The sequence below is a fragment of the Plectropomus leopardus genome, chromosome 15, assembly GCF_026936395.1.
Source record: "Plectropomus leopardus strain MGB_pleo_1.0 chromosome 15, ASM2693639v1, whole genome shotgun sequence".
Classification (NCBI taxonomy): Eukaryota; Metazoa; Chordata; class Actinopteri; order Perciformes; family Serranidae; genus Plectropomus; species Plectropomus leopardus.
Window position 1 is genome coordinate 5742854 of NC_142190.1, and position 17035 is coordinate 5759888.

The 17035-nt window shown below is 37.7% G+C and overlaps 1 protein-coding gene across 13 annotated transcripts in view; it reads right to left on the minus strand.

The window, feature by feature from the left end:
* The window catches only part of auts2a (activator of transcription and developmental regulator AUTS2 a), a 449370-nt gene that overhangs the window by 26301 nt on the left and 406034 nt on the right, over positions 1-17035 (minus strand). For 10 of the 13 annotated variants that reach the window (XM_088088966.1, XM_088088967.1, XM_088088963.1 and 7 more), the window contains 6 exons: positions 16635-16879; positions 14583-14627; positions 11980-12075; positions 11794-11865; positions 11121-11150; positions 10484-10555 (listed from right to left, as the gene is read on the minus strand). In XM_088088966.1, the coding sequence (XP_087945092.1) occupies positions 10484-10555; positions 11121-11150; positions 11794-11865; positions 11980-12075; positions 14583-14627; positions 16635-16879 (560 nt within the window). The remainder of the gene's footprint in view (positions 1-10483; positions 10556-11120; positions 11151-11793; positions 11866-11979; positions 12076-14582; positions 14628-16634; positions 16880-17035) is intronic. The other 3 variants (XM_088088968.1, XM_088088970.1, XM_088088969.1) reach the window with 3 other exon arrangements.

Here is a 17035-nt window from a genome sequence, read left to right on the forward strand (position 1 = left end):
GTTTTCAGCAGTTTTTTGGACGGGTCATTATTTGCCATTTTGCCATACTATAGCCTTGCTGTTTTGGTCGATTTTTGGACATTCAATTTTGTTATGTTTTTGGCTGTTTTTGCAAAATCCGATGCTATGGCATGATTCTGCACGCTATTTAATGTAGTTTAAAGTAGTTTTTAGCACTATTTTGGACGGGTCATATTTTGACATTTTTGCCATACTATAGCCTTGCTGTTTTGGTCGATTTTTGGACATGCAATTTTGTGATGTTTTTGGCTGTTTTTGCAAAATCCTTTGCTATGGCGTGTTTCGGCACGCTATTTAAAGTGGATTAAAGTAGTTTTCAGCAGTTTTTTGGACGGGTCATTATTTGCCATTTTGCCATACTATAGCCTTGCTGTTTTGGTCGATTTTTGGACATTCAATTTTGTGATGTTTTTGGCCGTTTTTGCAAAATCCATTGCTATGGCATGATTCTGCATGCTATTTAATGTAGTTTAAAGTAGTTTTTAGCAGTTTTTTGGACGGGTCATATTTTGACATTTTTGCCATACTATAGCCTTGCTGTTTTGGTCGATTTTTGGACATGCAATTTTGTTACGTTTTTGGCTGTTTTTGCAAAATCTTTTGCTATGGCATGTTTCGGCACGCTATTTAATGTCATTAAAAGTAGTTTTTAGCACTTTTTTGGACGGGTCATATTTTGACATTTTTGCCATACTATAGCCTTGCTGTTTTGATCGATTTTTGGACATTCAATTTTGTTATGTTTTTGGGCGTTTCTGCAAAATCCTTTGCTATGGCGTGTTTTGGCACGCTATTTAAAGTGGATTTAAGTAGTTTTCAGCACTTTTTTGGACGGGTCATATTTTGACATTTTTGCCATACTATAGCCTTGCTTTTTTGGTCGATTTTTGGACATGCAATTTTGTTATGTTTTTGGCAGTTTTTGCAAAATCCGATGCTATGGCATGATTCTGCACGCTATTTTATGTGGTTTAAAGTAGTTTTCAGCAGTTTTTTGGATGGGTCATATTTTGACATTTTTGCCATACTATAGCCTTGCTTTTTTAAGTTGATTTTTCAACATGCAATTTCGTGATGTTTTTGGCTGTTTTTGCAAAATCTTTTGCTATGGCGTGTTTCGGCACGCTATTTAATGTCATTTAAAGTAGTTTTTATCACTTTTTTGGACGGGTCATATTTTGACATTTTTGCCATACTATAGCCTTGCTGTTTTGGTCGATTTTTGGACATTCAATTTTGTGATGTTTTTGGCCGTTTTTGCAAAATCCATTGCTATGGCATGATTCTGCATGCTATTTAATGTAGTTTAAAGTAGTTTTTAGCAGTTTTTTGGACGGGTCATATTTTGACATTTTTGCCATACTATAGCCTTGCTGTTTTGGTCGATTTTTGGACATTCAATTTTGTTATGTTTTTGGCTGTTTTTGCAAAATCCGATGCTATGGCATGATTCTGCACGCTATTTAATGTAGTTTAAAGTAGTTTTTAGCACTATTTTGGACGGGTCATATTTTGACATTTTTGCCATACTATAGCCTTGCTTTTTTGGTCAACTTTTGGACATGCAATTTTGCTATGTTTTTGGCTGCTTTTGCAAAATCCAATGCTATGGCATGATTCTGCATGCTATTTTATGTGGTTTAAAGTAGTTTTCAGCAGTTTTTTGGACGGGTCATATTTTGACATTTTTGCCATACTATAGCCTTGCTTCTTTGGTCGATTTTTTAACATGCAATTTTGAGATGTTTTTGGCTGTTTCTGCAAAATCCTTTGCGATGGCGTGTTTCGGCACGCTATTTAAAGTGGATTAAAGTAGTTTTCAGCACTTTTTTGGACGGGTCATATTTTGACATTTTGCCATACTATAGCCTTGCTCTTTTGGTCGATTTTTGGACATTCAATTTTGTTACGTTTTTGGGCGTTTCTGCAAAATCCTTTGCTATGGCGTGTTTCGGCACGCTATTTAAAGTGGATTAAAGTAGTTTTCAGCAGTTTTTTGGACGGGTCATTATTTGCCATTTTGCCATACTATAGCCTTGCTTTATTAAGTCAATCTTTGGACATTCAATTTTGTTATGTTTTTGGGCGTTTCTGCAAAATCCTTTGCTATGGCGTGTTTTGGCACGCTATTTAAAGTGGATTTAAGTAGTTTTCAGCAGTTTTTTGGACGGGTCATATTTTGACATTTTTGCCATACTATAGCCTTGCTTTTTTGGTCGATTTTTGGACATGCAATTTTGTTATGTTTTTGGCAGTTTTTGCAAAATCCGATGCTATGGCATGATTCTGCACGCTATTTTATGTGGTTTAAAGTAGTTTTCAGCAGTTTTTTGGATGGGTCATATTTTGACATTTTTGCCATACTATAGCCTTGCTTTTTTAAGTTGATTTTTCAACATGCAATTTCGTGATGTTTTTGGCTGTTTTTGCAAAATCTTTTGCTATGGCGTGTTTCGGCACGCTATTTAATGTCATTTAAAGTAGTTTTTATCACTTTTTTGGACGGGTCATATTTTAACATTTTTGCCATACTATAGCCTTGCTGTTTTGGTCGATTTTTGGACATTCAATTTTGTGATGTTTTTGGCCGTTTTTGCAAAATCCATTGCTATGGCATGATTCTGCATGCTATTTAATGTAGTTTAAAGTAGTTTTTAGCACTTTTTTGGACGGGTCATATTTTGACATTTTTGCCATACTATAGCCTTGCTGTTTTGGTCGATTTTTGGACATTCAATTTTGTTATGTTTTTATTGTTTTGCAAAATCCGATGCTATGGCATGATTCTGCACGCTATTTAATGTAGTTTAAAGTAGTTTTTAGCACTATTTTGGACGGGTCATATTTTGACATTTTTGCCATACTATAGCCTTGCTTTTTTGGTCAACTTTTGGACATGCAATTTTGCTATGTTTTTATTGCTTTTGCAAAATCCAATGCTATGGCATGATTCTGCATGCTATTTTATGTGGTTTAAAGTAGTTTTCAGCAGTTTTTTGGACGGGTCATATTTTGACATTTTTGCCATACTATAGCCTTGCTGTTTTGGTCGATTTTTGGACATTCAATTTTGTTACGTTTTTGGGCGTTTCTGCAAAATCCTTTGCTGTGGCGTGTTTCGGCACGCTATTTAAAGTGGATTAAAGTAGTTTTCAGCACTTTTTTGGACGGGTCATATTTTGACATTTTGCCATACTATAGCCTTGCTCTTTTGGTCGATTTTTGGACATTCAATTTTGTTACGTTTTTGGGCGTTTCTGCAAAATCCTTTGCTATGGCGTGTTTCGGCACGCTATTTAAAGTGGATTAAAGTAGTTTTCAGCAGTTTTTTGGATGGGTCATTATTTGCCATTTTGCCATACTATAGCCTTGCTGTTTTGGTCGATTTTTGGACATTCAATTTTGTGATGTTTTTGGCCGTTTTTGCAAAATCCATCGCTATGGCGTGTTTCGGCACGCTATTTAATGTCATTTAAAGTAGTTTTTAGCACTTTTTTGGACGGGTCATATTTTGACATTTTTGCCATACTATAGCCTTGCTTCTTTGGTCGATTTTTTAACATGCAATTTTGAGATGTTTTTGGCTGTTTTTGCAAAATCTTTTGCTATGGCGTGTTTCGGCACGCTATTTAATGTCATTTAAAGTAGTTTTTAGCACTTTTTTGGACGGGTCATATTTTGACATTTTTGCCATACTATAGCCTTGCTGTTTTTTATCGATTTTTGGACATTCAATTTTGTTATGTTTTTGGCTGTTTTTGCAAAATCCAATGCTATGGCATGATTCTGCATGCTATTTAATGTAGTTTAAAGTAGTTTTTAGCACTATTTTGGACGGGTCATATTTTGACATTTTTGCCATACTATAGCCTTGCTGTTTTGGTCGATTTTTGGACATGCAATTTTGTTACGTTTTTGGCTGTTTCTGCAAAATCCTTTGCTATGGCGTGTTTCGGCACGCTATTTAAAGTGGATTAAAGTAGTTTTCAGCAGTTTTTTGGATGGGTCATTATTTGCCATTTTGCCATACTATAGCCTTGCTGTTTTGGTCGATTTTTGGACATTTAATTTTGTGATGTTTTTGGCCGTTTTTGCAAAATCCATTGCTATGGCATGATTCTGCATGCTATTTAATGTAGTTTAAAGTAGTTTTTAGCACTTTTTTGGACGGGTCATATTTTGACATTTTGCCATACTATAGCCTTGCTCTTTTGGTCGATTTTTGGACATGCATTTTTGTTATATTTTTGGCCATTTTTGAAAAATCCGATGCTATGGCGTGTTTCGGCACGCTATTTAAAGTCATTTAAAGTAGTTTTTAGCATTTGTTTTGACGGGTCATATTTTGACATCTTTGCCATACTATAGCCTTGCTTCTTTGGTCGATTTTTTAACATGCAATTTTGAGATGTTTTTGGCTGTTTTTGCAAAATCTTTTGCTATGGCGTGTTTCGGCACGCTATTTAATGTCATTTAAAGTAGTTTTTAGCACTTTTTTGGACGGGTCATATTTTGACATTTTTGCCATACTATAGCCTTGCTGTTTTTTATCGATTTTTGGACATTCAATTTTGTTATGTTTTTGGCTGTTTTTGCAAAATCCAATGCTATGGCATGATTCTGCATGCTATTTAATGTAGTTTAAAGTAGTTTTTAGCACTATTTTGGACGGGTCATATTTTGACATTTTTGCCATACTATAGCCTTGCTGTTTTGGTCGATTTTTGGACATGCAATTTTGTTACGTTTTTGGCTGTTTCTGCAAAATCCTTTGCTATGGCGTGTTTCGGCACGCTATTTAAAGTGGATTAAAGTAGTTTTCAGCAGTTTTTTGGATGGGTCATTATTTGCCATTTTGCCATACTATAGCCTTGCTGTTTTGGTCGATTTTTGGACATTCAATTTTGTGATGTTTTTGGCCGTTTTTGCAAAATCCATTGCTATGGCATGATTCTGCATGCTATTTAATGTAGTTTAAAGTAGTTTTTAGCACTTTTTTGGACGGGTCATATTTTGACATTTTGCCATACTATAGCCTTGCTCTTTTGGTCGATTTTTGGACATGCATTTTTGTTATATTTTTGGCCATTTTTGAAAAATCCGATGCTATGGCGTGTTTCGGCACGCTATTTAAAGTCATTTAAAGTAGTTTTTAGCATTTGTTTTGACGGGTCATATTTTGACATCTTTGCCATACTATAGCCTTGCTGTTTTGGTCGATTTTTGGACATGCAATTTTGTTACGTTTTTGGCTGTTTTTGCAAAATCTTTTGCTATGGCGTGTTTCGGCACGCTATTTAATGTCATTTAAAGTAGTTTTTAGCAGTTTTTTGGACGGGTCATATTTTGACATTTTTGCCATACTATAGCCTTGCTGTTTTTTATCGATTTTTGGACATTCAATTTTGTCATGTTTTTGGCTGTTTTTGCAAAATCCGATGCTATGGCATGATTCTGCACGCTATTTAATGTAGTTTAAAGTAGTTTTCAGCAGTTTTTTGGATGGGTCATTATTTGCCATTTTGCCATACTATAGCCTTGCTGTTTTGGTCGATTTTTGGACACGCAATTTTGTGATGTTTTTGGCCGTTTTTGCAAAATCCATTGCTATGGCATGATTCTGCACGCTATTTAATGTAGTTTAAAGTAGTTTTTAGCACTATTTTGGACGGGTCATATTTTGACATTTTTGCCATACTATAGCCTTGCTTTTTGGTCAACTTTTGGACATGCAATTTTGCTATGTTTTTGGCTGCTTTTGCAAAATCCAATGCTATGGCATGATTCTGCATGCTATTTTATGTGGTTTAAAGTAGTTTTTAGCACTTCTTTGGACGGGTCATATTTTGACATTTTTGCCATACTATAGCCTTGCTGTTTTGGTCGATTTTTGGACATGCAATTTTGTTACGTTTTTGGGCGTTTCTGCAAAATCCTTTGCTATGGCGTGTTTCGGCACGCTATTTAAAGTGGATTAAAGTAGTTTTCAGCAGTGTTTTGGACGGGTCATATTTTGAGATTTTGCCATACTATAGCCTTGCTGTTTTGGTCGATTTTTGGACATTCAATTTTGTTATATTTTTGGCCATTTTTGAAAAATCCGATGCTATGGCGTGTTTCGGCACGCTATTTAATGTCATTTAAAGTAGTTTTTAGCACTTTTTTTGACGGGTCATATTTTGACATTTTTGCCATACTATAGCCTTGCTGTTTTGGTCGATTTTTGGACATTCAATTTTGTGATGTTTTTAATGCTTTTGCAAAATCCATTGCTATGGCATGATTCTGCATGCTATTTAATGTAGTTTAAAGTAGTTTTTAGCACTTTTTTGGACGGGTCATATTTTGACATTTTGCCATACTATAGCCTTGCTCTTTTGGTCGATTTTTGGACATGCATTTTTGTTATATTTTTGGCCATTTTTGAAAAATCCGATGCTATGGCGTGTTTCGGCACGCTATTTAAAGTCATTTAAAGTAGTTTTTAGCATTTGTTTTGACGGGTCATATTTTGACATCTTTGCCATACTATAGCCTTGCTGTTTTGGTCGATTTTTGGACATGCAATTTTGTTAGGTTTTTATTGTTTTTGCAAAATCTTTTGCTATGGCGTGTTTCGGCACTCTATTTAATGTCATTTAAAGTAGTTTTCAGCAGTTTTTTGGACGGGTCATATTTTGACATTTTTGCCATACTATAGCCTTGCTGTTTTTTATCGATTTTTGGACATTCAATTTTGTTATGTTTTTGGCAGTTTTTGCAAAATCCGATGCTATGGCATGATTCTGCACGCTATTTAATGTAGTTTAAAGTAGTTTTCAGCAGTTTTTTGGATGGGTCATTATTTGCCATTTTGCCATACTATAGCCTTGCTGTTTTGGTCGATTTTTGGACATTCAATTTTGTGATGTTTTTGGCCGTTTTTGCAAAATCCATTGCTATGGCATGATTCTGCACGCTATTTAATGTAGTTTAAAGTAGTTTTTAGCACTATTTTGGACGGGTCATATTTTGACATTTTTGCCATACTATAGCCTTGCTTTTTTGGTCAACTTTTGGACATGCAATTTTGCTATGTTTTTGGCTGCTTTTGCAAAATCCAATGCTATGGCATGATTCTGCATGCTATTTTATGTGGTTTAAAGTAGTTTTTAGCACTTCTTTGGACGGGTCATATTTTGACATTTTTGCCATACTATAGCCTTGCTGTTTTGGTCGATTTTTGGACATGCAATTTTGTTACGTTTTTGGGCGTTTCTGCAAAATCCTTTGCTATGGCGTGTTTCGGCACGCTATTTAAAGTGGATTAAAGTAGTTTTCAGCAGTTTTTTGGACGGGTCATATTTTGAGATTTTGCCATACTATATAGCCTTGCTCTTTTGGTCGATTTTTGGACATTCAATTTTGGTTTTTTTTGCCATTTTTGAAAAATCCGATGCTATGGCGTGTTTCGGCACGCTATTTAATGTCATTTAAAGTAGTTTTTAGCACTTTTTTTGACGGGTCATATTTTGACATTTTTGCCATACTATAGCCTTGCTGTTTTGGTCGATTTTTGGACATTCAATTTTGTGATGTTTTTGGCCGTTTTTGCAAAATCCATTGCTATGGCATGATTCTGCATGCTATTTAATGTAGTTTAAAGTAGTTTTTAGCACTTTTTTGGACGGGTCATATTTTGACATTTTGCCATACTATAGCCTTGCTCTTTTGGTCGATTTTTGGACATGCATTTTTGTTATATTTTTGGCCATTTTTGAAAAATCCGATGCTATGGCGTGTTTCGGCACGCTATTTAAAGTCATTTAAAGTAGTTTTTAGCATTTGTTTTGACGGGTCATATTTTGACATCTTTGCCATACTATAGCCTTGCTGTTTTGGTCGATTTTTGGACATGCAATTTTGTTACGTTTTTGGGCGTTTCTGCAAAATCCTTTGCTATGGCGTGTTTCGGCACGCTATTTAAAGTGGATTAAAGTAGTTTTCAGCAGTTTTTTGGACGGGTCATATTTTGACATTTTGCCATACTATAGCCTTGCTCTTTTGGTCGATTTTCGGACATTCAATTTTGTTATATTTTTGGCCGTTTTTGCAAAATCCGATGCTATGGCATGATTCTACATGCTATTTAATGTGGTTTAAAGTAGTTTTCAGCAGTTTTTTGGACGGGTCATATTTTGACATTTTTGCCATACTATAGCCTTGCTTTTTTGGTCGATTTTTGGACATGCATTTTTGTTATGTTTATGGGCATTTCTGCAAAATCCTTTGCTATGGTGTGTTTCGGCACGCTATTTAAAGTGGATTAAATTAGTTTTCAGCAGTTTTTTGGATGGGTCATATTTTGCCATTTTGCCATACTATAGCCTTGCTTTTTTGGTCGATTTTTGGACATGCATTTTTGTTATGTTTATGGGCATTTCTGCAAAATCCATTGCTATGGCATCATTCTGCACGCTATTTAATGTGGTTTAAAGTAGTTTTTAGCACTTTTTTGGACGGGTCATATTTTGACATTTTTGCCATACTATAGCCTTGCTTTTTTTGGTCAACTTTTGGACATGCAATTTTGTTACGTTTTTGGCTGCTTTTGCAAAATCCTTTGCTATGGCGTGTTTCGGCACGCTATTTTATGATGTTTAAAATAGTTTTTAGCAGTTTTTTGGACGGGTCATATTTTGACTTTTTCGCCTTGCTCTTTTGTTAAATTTTTGGACATTCAATTTTGTTACCTTTTTGGCTGTTTTTGAGAAATCCGATGCTATGGCATGATTCAGCACGCTATTTTATGTGGTTTAAAGTAGTTTTCAGCAGTTTTTTGGATGGGTCATATTTTGACATTTTTGCCATACTATAGCCTTGCTTTTTTGGTCGATTTTTTAACATGCAATTTTGAGATGTTTTTGGCTGTTTCTGCAAAATCCGATGCTATGGCATGATTCTGCACGCTATTTAAAGTGGATTAAAGTAGTTTTCAGCAGTTTTTTGGACGGGTCATATTTTGACATTTTGCCATACTATAGCCTTGCTCTTTTGGTCGAATTTTGGACATTCAATTTTGTTATATTTTTGGCCGTTTTTTCAAAATCTGATGCTATGGCATGATTCTGCACGCTATTTTATGTGGTTTAAAGTAGTTTTTAGCAGTTTTTTGGACAGGTCATATTTTGACATTTTTGCCATACTATAGCCTTGCTGTTTTGGTCGATTTTTGGACATTCAATTTTGTTGTATTTTTGGCCGTTTTTGCAAAATCCGATGCTATGGCATGTTTTGGCATGCTATTTAATGTGGATTAAAGTAGTTTTTAGCAGTTTTTTGGACAGGTCTTATTTTGACATTTTTGCCATACTATAGCCTTGCTTTTTTGGTAAACTTTTGGACATGCAATTTTGTCATGTTTTTGGCTGATTTTGCAAAATCCTTTGCTATGGCATGTTTCGGCACGCTACTTAATGTGGATTAAAGTAGTTTTTAGCAGTTTTTTGGATGGGTTTTATTTTGACATTTTTACCATACTATAGCCTTGCTTTTTTGGTCGATTTTTGGATATGCAATTTTTTTTATGTTTTTGGCCCTTTCTGCAAAATATTTTGCTATGGCGTGTTTCGGTATGTGATTTAATGTAGTTTAAAGTAGTTTTCAGCGGTTTTTTAGACGGGTGATATCTTGACATTTTTACAAATTTAGCCTAGCATTTTTGGTCGATTATTTGGTGTTTTGGAACGGTTTTTTTTTAACATCCTAAGCTAAGTTATTTCTTGGCACACGATTTAATGGTGTTTTGAGGGGTTTTCAGATGTTTCTAGGACATGTCTTATTTTGACATCTTGGGCCATATCATAGCTTTCTCATTTTTTCAACATGCTATGGTGTTATGGTGTTTTGGGCCATTTCTTTTAACATCATATGCTATGGCGTGTCTTGCCACACTATTTCATGCTGTTTTAAGGTCATTTTGGGACATGTCATATTTTGACATTTTTGGCCATACTTTAGTATTGCATTTTCTTTTATTTGTTTTACTTGCTACATTATGGTGTTTTGGGGCGTCTTTGCAACATTCCATGACACTGCAATTTTTTGTCAACATACTCTACTATGTCGTGTTTGATGATGCTAGGATGACAAAAAAAACATGTCTATTTTTACATTTTTGGACAACATAGTATACTTTGACATTTTTGGATGAACATACTATACTATTGGTTTTTGGAAATTTTTTGTTGAAATACTATACTATGACATTTTTGATGATCATCGCATAAGATATTGCAGTATAATCTTTTTGGTTACTGTTGGATGACATAGGGCACTGACATTTTTGATGATTTTTTGGTGACATACTTGGTGACATACATATTTTTTTTATAATTTTCAGACATATTAGAGTATGCCATTTGGACTATTCTACATGTTAATACTAGGTTTGGCACAGAGAGAGAGTCAGATGAGTCCTCACCTTTACTTTTTGTTGGTGGTGGTATATCTGCCAGGCGATATGAACATGCATGGCACACCACTTCCCTGGTTTCTACGAAAACAAGACAAAAACACGATGTCAACTTTACTTTTTAAAAAGCAACGGTAAATTGTGTGGTGTGTGTCCAGATCTTTAAATCTGTAATTTACAATAAATTGAAAGCTTTGGAATATCCACACTGATGTTTCATAATATGGTGCTTAATATTCTACTAGGCGATTACACTCAGTGCACACATAGTGCTATCATGTCAATGCATATCAAACCTAATTAATCACATATTAAAGATATGGTAAATGATAGGGCATCTTGTAACTGTGATTTGAATGGTCGTTTCAAATAGGAAAGACTGTCAAGCAATTCATGTCAGTGTTTAAAGTCTGTCAATAGCATTTCCACATGCAGAGGCTGTACTGTCCAAACTGGGGCTTTGTTTTGGTACAAACTGGTACACTCCACCTCCAAGTGCAGAACTCATTTAATCAAAGGCACTATCTACTCTATTAGCAAAAACCCTTAAAGGCATCATAGTTATTATTGTATGTGCACGTGTGTGTGTGCGAGCATGCGTGTGTGTCTACGAGAGACTGAGACGCTGGAGGGAGCAAGCACTCACCCTGAGAACAGGCCGAAATGGATCCGTTAGCTACGGGAGGGAGATGGAATAAAAGGGGTTGAGTTATTTTGCTGTCAATCAAATCACTTCTAATTAGTCTCTGTGTGTGGCATTCATTATGACCCAAATTAAAATGTTAAAATGTTCCCTTTAAAATGAAGCTTTTCAGGTGTAATTAACACATGGGTTCCTTCTGTGTGACCCTCTGCATACTAAGGAGGACAGCAGCTGAGAGGAGAGCAGACTGCTCTGTCAATAAACCTCTATCAGATTACTCAAAGACTTAAACAACATAAAAAGTGGATCTAAAGATGCTCAACACGTGGCTCCTGGACCAAAGAATCCTAGAAACGTCCTAAAATCCTACAAATATCCTACAATCATGCAAAAACCCTGGGAACATCCTAAAATCCTAGACACGTTCTAAAATCCTAGAAATGTCCTGAAATCCTACAAATGTGCTAAATCGTAGAAACATCTTAAAATCCTAGAAATGTCCCCAAATCCTTGACATGTCCAGAAATCCTAGAAACATCCTAAAATCCTAAAAACATGTTGGAGCTGTTGCCACTGCCCCCTCACCTCCTGTCATTTTGCAAAATTGTCCCCCAAGCAAACCAAGTTGAGTATCTCTGCTCTACACTGCGAGTGTTGTCTGTTAGTGTCTGCTTACCCTGGGGTCCTTCTGTAAGAACGTATGTGGGACGCCTCCAGGTCTTGAGGACACATCGAGTGGATTCGAGGTCTAGAGAGCATCAGATACAGATAAAAACAAAATTCTCTGTAAATAACTTTTAGTTTGTCCGTCTGTGTGTGAGAGAAGGTGGGTGTATCGTGGTGGTGTCCCTGTGTGTTTTACCTTGGGCTGAAAGGCGCCCTGCAGCGAGCCGAAGGGCCCGGTCGGGGGTATGACGGGTGGAAGGCCAGACATGGCCGGTGGGTAGGAGTGGAACAGCTGAGGAGAGAAAAGAGGAAGGGGAGGCGTGAGGATGGTTCGCTCTGTCGGGGAGATGCAGCACAACAGCCTCATAATTCGGTGGAGATGGAACAAACATGTTATGGGGACGGATAAAGCACAACAGTCAGATCATGAGTTGGTGTCTATGGGACTGCCCTCCGATGATTCTCACATACTTCTCCAACAGAAAATGTGTTGTGGCTGTTGATGGCCTTACTTCCTCTCAAGCATCAGCGATATATGTGGTGCCACAGGGCTCTGTTTTTTATTTTATCATTATTTCCTCCCTTTGGGACAAAGGCTGGTAGTGATAACTTTTTAAATGATTTTGCCACGTAACTGCCTGGACTTCCTTCCTGTTTATCCTGTGGGTTCCCATTTTCCATGAGCACCAGACAAAAGATTTTGACTTATATTTCATCATATTTCATACCTGAAATTTCACTGGGGTATAGGGTTTATGACAGTGTAAGTGTAAGCCTCAGACTGCCAGTGTGCAACTTACTTTCAGCCTTTCAGACTAATGAATACACAGTAGAAACCCACAAAATGTTAAGAAAAGTTATATTCACACACCTATTTTCCTTATTACACAGAGAAATACAACTGTACACTATTACGGTATATCCGGGTATTTCAAAACTCCAAAATTATGTTTTTCAATACCAGAGCTCAGTCTCTGATCTCTACTGGTAGATCAGGTAGCTGATTCTGAAAAACACGAGGACATCTAGTGGTGGAGGGATAAGTTACAGGACTGTAAAGAGCCAGCGGCCAGCAGAGAGAGACCGTGGGTAAAAACGGCATGTTTTTTACATTTAACTTGGTTAATCAAGGGTTTTTTTTTTATTATTTGCCAAACTGGAGCTGGTTATTATTAGAACAGTGAACTTACTAGGTACGTATATTACTAAAAAGAGTAACCAGGTCAGTTTGGGTGAGTTTTATTTTGTTGAATTTGAATGTCAGTCTTCCATGGCTGAGAGACAGTTGAATTCAAAACGTGCACAGTTGCATTTCTCTGTATAACAAAGGAAATAAGTGTGAGAATATTACTTTTCTTAACATTTTGTGGGTTTTTGTTGTGTATTTATTATTCTGAAAAAGCTTAAAGTAAGGAGCCCACTCCCCGTCCGGCATTCACTTAACTTTCCTTAATTTTTTTTACCTGTTTCCCATGTCACCTGTTCTTTTATTTGCGGACTGTAAATTTGTATTTGATTGTTTTCTGCTGTCTTTCATGTGCTTTGGCATGTAAAGTGCTTTGTAACGGTTGTTCTGAAAGGTGCTGCGTAAATAAAGTTTTTATCATTAATAGAATTTTAACTTTTTTCAGAAATTGCATAGATGGGGAAAGTTAAATGATTGCCTACATGTTTCACAAACAGCAAGTTTATTAAATATTCTCTGCTTATTCCCGCTGGATTTAAATAAGGGAAAACACTCCTTTGATGTTAAAAAGTGGAATGTTGTAATACAAGAAAAACACACGTAAACTAAACAAGTGCTCAAGGCCTCCACAGAACTATCCCGCTGAGAAACATATGTAATCAACCGCTCACTATAATTGCTCTTGTCAATCATATTAGCCTCAGTTAATAAGAAGCAGAAAACATTTTGCATGTTTCTGAACTTGCATTCTTGCACTGCTTTTATCGTGGATGGTGCAACAGAATTATTTAAATTTGGGCCATTTAGATACGTTAGAAGAAGAGGGGGCGGGTGTGGGGGGGGTGCTGTGAGGTTTTAAATACAACTCCAGTTTCCTTGGACATCACATTTTAAGACATCAGTGTGTTTTAGAGAAAGAAAAAGGCTTCGGGGTATTTGCTGCAGCCAAGAAATACTAAAAATGAAGCACTTAAAAACTAGCAGCATTCTGCAACATCTCTTTGACCCAGGGACTGACTACAAATACATGATTTTCTTGATATTAAAATCTTCCTTACAGCTTCCTCACACTTGTACGGGCACACACAGCAGGTGTCTGGAAGCTTCAGCAAACATGGTGCAGAGCAACAGTGGGCCAGTATTTCAAATAAGTCCCCTTTAGTGAGTAATAATCATGAGCAAGCCACTGCTGTTAGCAGACAAATACAAATGAAGAACAGTAAGCAAGACAAAGATATAGTATTCCTCTGGCAGTAAGACAGCCTGCATTGTAATGCAGCTACAGCCTCTTTCTGTATTAATTTCTATGCACAACAATTTTACCATGACATGCACGCACAATAAATCTTGTGCCCAGAGATGTAAGAATCCTGTGCTGTTTCATTAATCACATTTGCAGGGGCTCGAGGGTGAAATGGTACAGCTAGGGATGCTTACAGTATCCATTAAGAAGCGGATGAGCGATTGCATGGAAATCATACATCTAGCACGCACACACACACACACACACACACACACACACAAAGCTATAACACCAACTCGCATGGGCTGAAATGGCATAATGGGCAAGCAACACTGCTCTGCAGGCAGATAGCACGCAGTCGGGAACTCACACTGTGTCTGTAGAAGGGGTCAACTTTTGTCGGATATTTTTCAAACTGTAGGAGAAATGAAACAGAGCTAAGTTCAAGGATGCAGATAAAAACACAAGCATACTGTAACAGGGTGGACAATGGCCTCTATCAGGAGCCCTTTTACACTGCCAGTTCAAGGCGGGAATATTGCACCGTTCTGCTGCCTCACTGTTTTGGATAAAACCTGCTGCTGAGGGATAAAAAGTAACTCATGATGAGGCAAAGAATGATTTTTTTTAAAAGGACACACACAAACAAGAAAATAAAAACAAAAAAGTCCCATCCCAGCGCTGAAACGATGTCTATGTAAAAGGGCCAACTGGCAGGACAGAATTATGGGCGAGACAGGTGTGACGTTTTGATGGCATGTTATTCTTGCGCCCCAACGTGGCAGATTTAAAAGGCATTATGATCAATTAGCAGCTAACTCGAAGAAAAAACCAAAACAGTGATCGTAAATCTCCGAAAATTGGGAATACAGTGAAATTCATGGGCTCCTTACTCTACAAGCACAGGACAAGATCAACTGCCATATAACAGTGACGGTAAATGATTGTTATTGATATGCAGATTGTTATTGTTTATAAAGTGCAGCTGACGTGTTTGTGTTACACTAGAGGTCAGCGCTGTTGTGTTGACCTCTAGTGTAACGAATTTTTGAGATGGAGCATTGTTTGTGTTACACACGGGTCATGAACAAGGGAAAACCTTGCACATGTATTTCCAAAGTTTCATCTGAGAGGGGCGAGCAGAACGCAACTTAGAAACATCTGTTTGCCTGATGAAGGTCGACTACCAAAATGTTGCATTAAAATAATTTTTGCGAGTAACACACTGAGTAGGAGTTTTCCTCTAAGTTGTACACAGTGGTCATGGAAATGAAATTATACGTCCTCGCAAAGTAATGAAAAGAAAGTAAACTTTAGTCCATGAAAAGTGTGGGAACCCCGTCTTTAGCTTTGATGCCAGATTGCTAACTGAAGTTTGGTTCTTTGTAAATATACAAAAATGAAGGACTTCGTAGCGGCCCTATAGCACAATCTCTGTGTACAAAGGGCTTGGGTCACTTCAGGCCAACACAAAATGCATCACAACGTGTATTTAGAGCTAAAAACATGCTTACAGATCGGCACTATGATTCAAGATCCAAAATGTCAACTTAGATTCAAAGTTCAACCACTTCCCAAACCAGACTGTTTTCATCCTCCCCTTTCCGTGATCATCTGAAGACCTTTTAAACTAGCGTGGGTTCTGTCTCTCATTTGGTCTCCTTTTAGTGGTGCAACTCAGGCTCAAGGCGAACATTTCCCCAGTCAAGACTAAACACTGCAGCCATAAAGAGCCTTTTTATGGCCTCATTAGCTGTCAGAGGCCTCGCCATGCTGCCTTTGAGGTATCATCAGAGCCAAGCGAACCCTCTGTGGGCCAGGCAGTTAAGAATGTATGTGTGTGTGTGTGTGTGTGTGTGTGTGTGTGTGTGTGTGAGAGAGAGAGAGTTTTAGGTCCAGCCACCCGTTGCCTGTGGTCTCCCCCAACAAACAGCGGGGCTCTTAAACACGAGGCATTTGCCAGTAATGAAAACCCCCAAACGGGACCAAATGATGTCATTAAATTCAGAATGAATTAAGTGTATTATGTTCTGAAAGCTGGCTCTGAAGTTAACATGCTTTGGGCGAGTTATTGCCAATTTAGAAAATAACGGCGACTCCAGTCTGGAGTCCCGGAGTATGCCAGAGAAAACACTAGAAAGGCTTTCTGGGAGAAGAAAGGCGTGATTGTAGCACGGACAGACACACATGGTCATCAATGAAAGGACGCCGCAGAAAACCCACAAGTCCCCACAGCGTGCTGCTCACACACATGTCTAACTGTGTAAAATCCTCACTCTGGTAACCACAAGGTGAAAACACTCAGCGCCAAGCCCGCCCACTCCTCTACACATGTAAAACTCATTACCAAAAGACATAAAAACTTTTTTTCCACCACTCCACCCTTCCCAACCCAATACAGGTGTGTTCTACTTATCCTCACATTTCTGGCAGGGGTACGCACCATGGGCGGTGCTGGGGTGGGCATGATGGCGTGGGGGAAGGGCGTGAAGGTGTGCTGGTGGGTGTGCTGGTGGGTGTGTTGGTGCTGATGCTGGTGCTGGTGCTGATGCTGGTGCTGGTGGAACTCTGTACGCAGGTAGGGCGGCGGGCCCAGCGAGGCACCACGGTCGGCGCTCTGGGAGGCCAGGAAACGGGTGTTGAGCTCCTGACGCAGAAGGTCTTGCTCTGGAGAAACAAAAGAGAAAGACAAGGGAGGATTAGGACAGTGGCGCCCCCAGAAATTTTACATAGGGGTGGCCAAAACTGACGGTCAGAACTGAATTTCAGGAATTATAATATTATAATGTTATTATTTTTCTAATGTGCATACACTTATGCCGG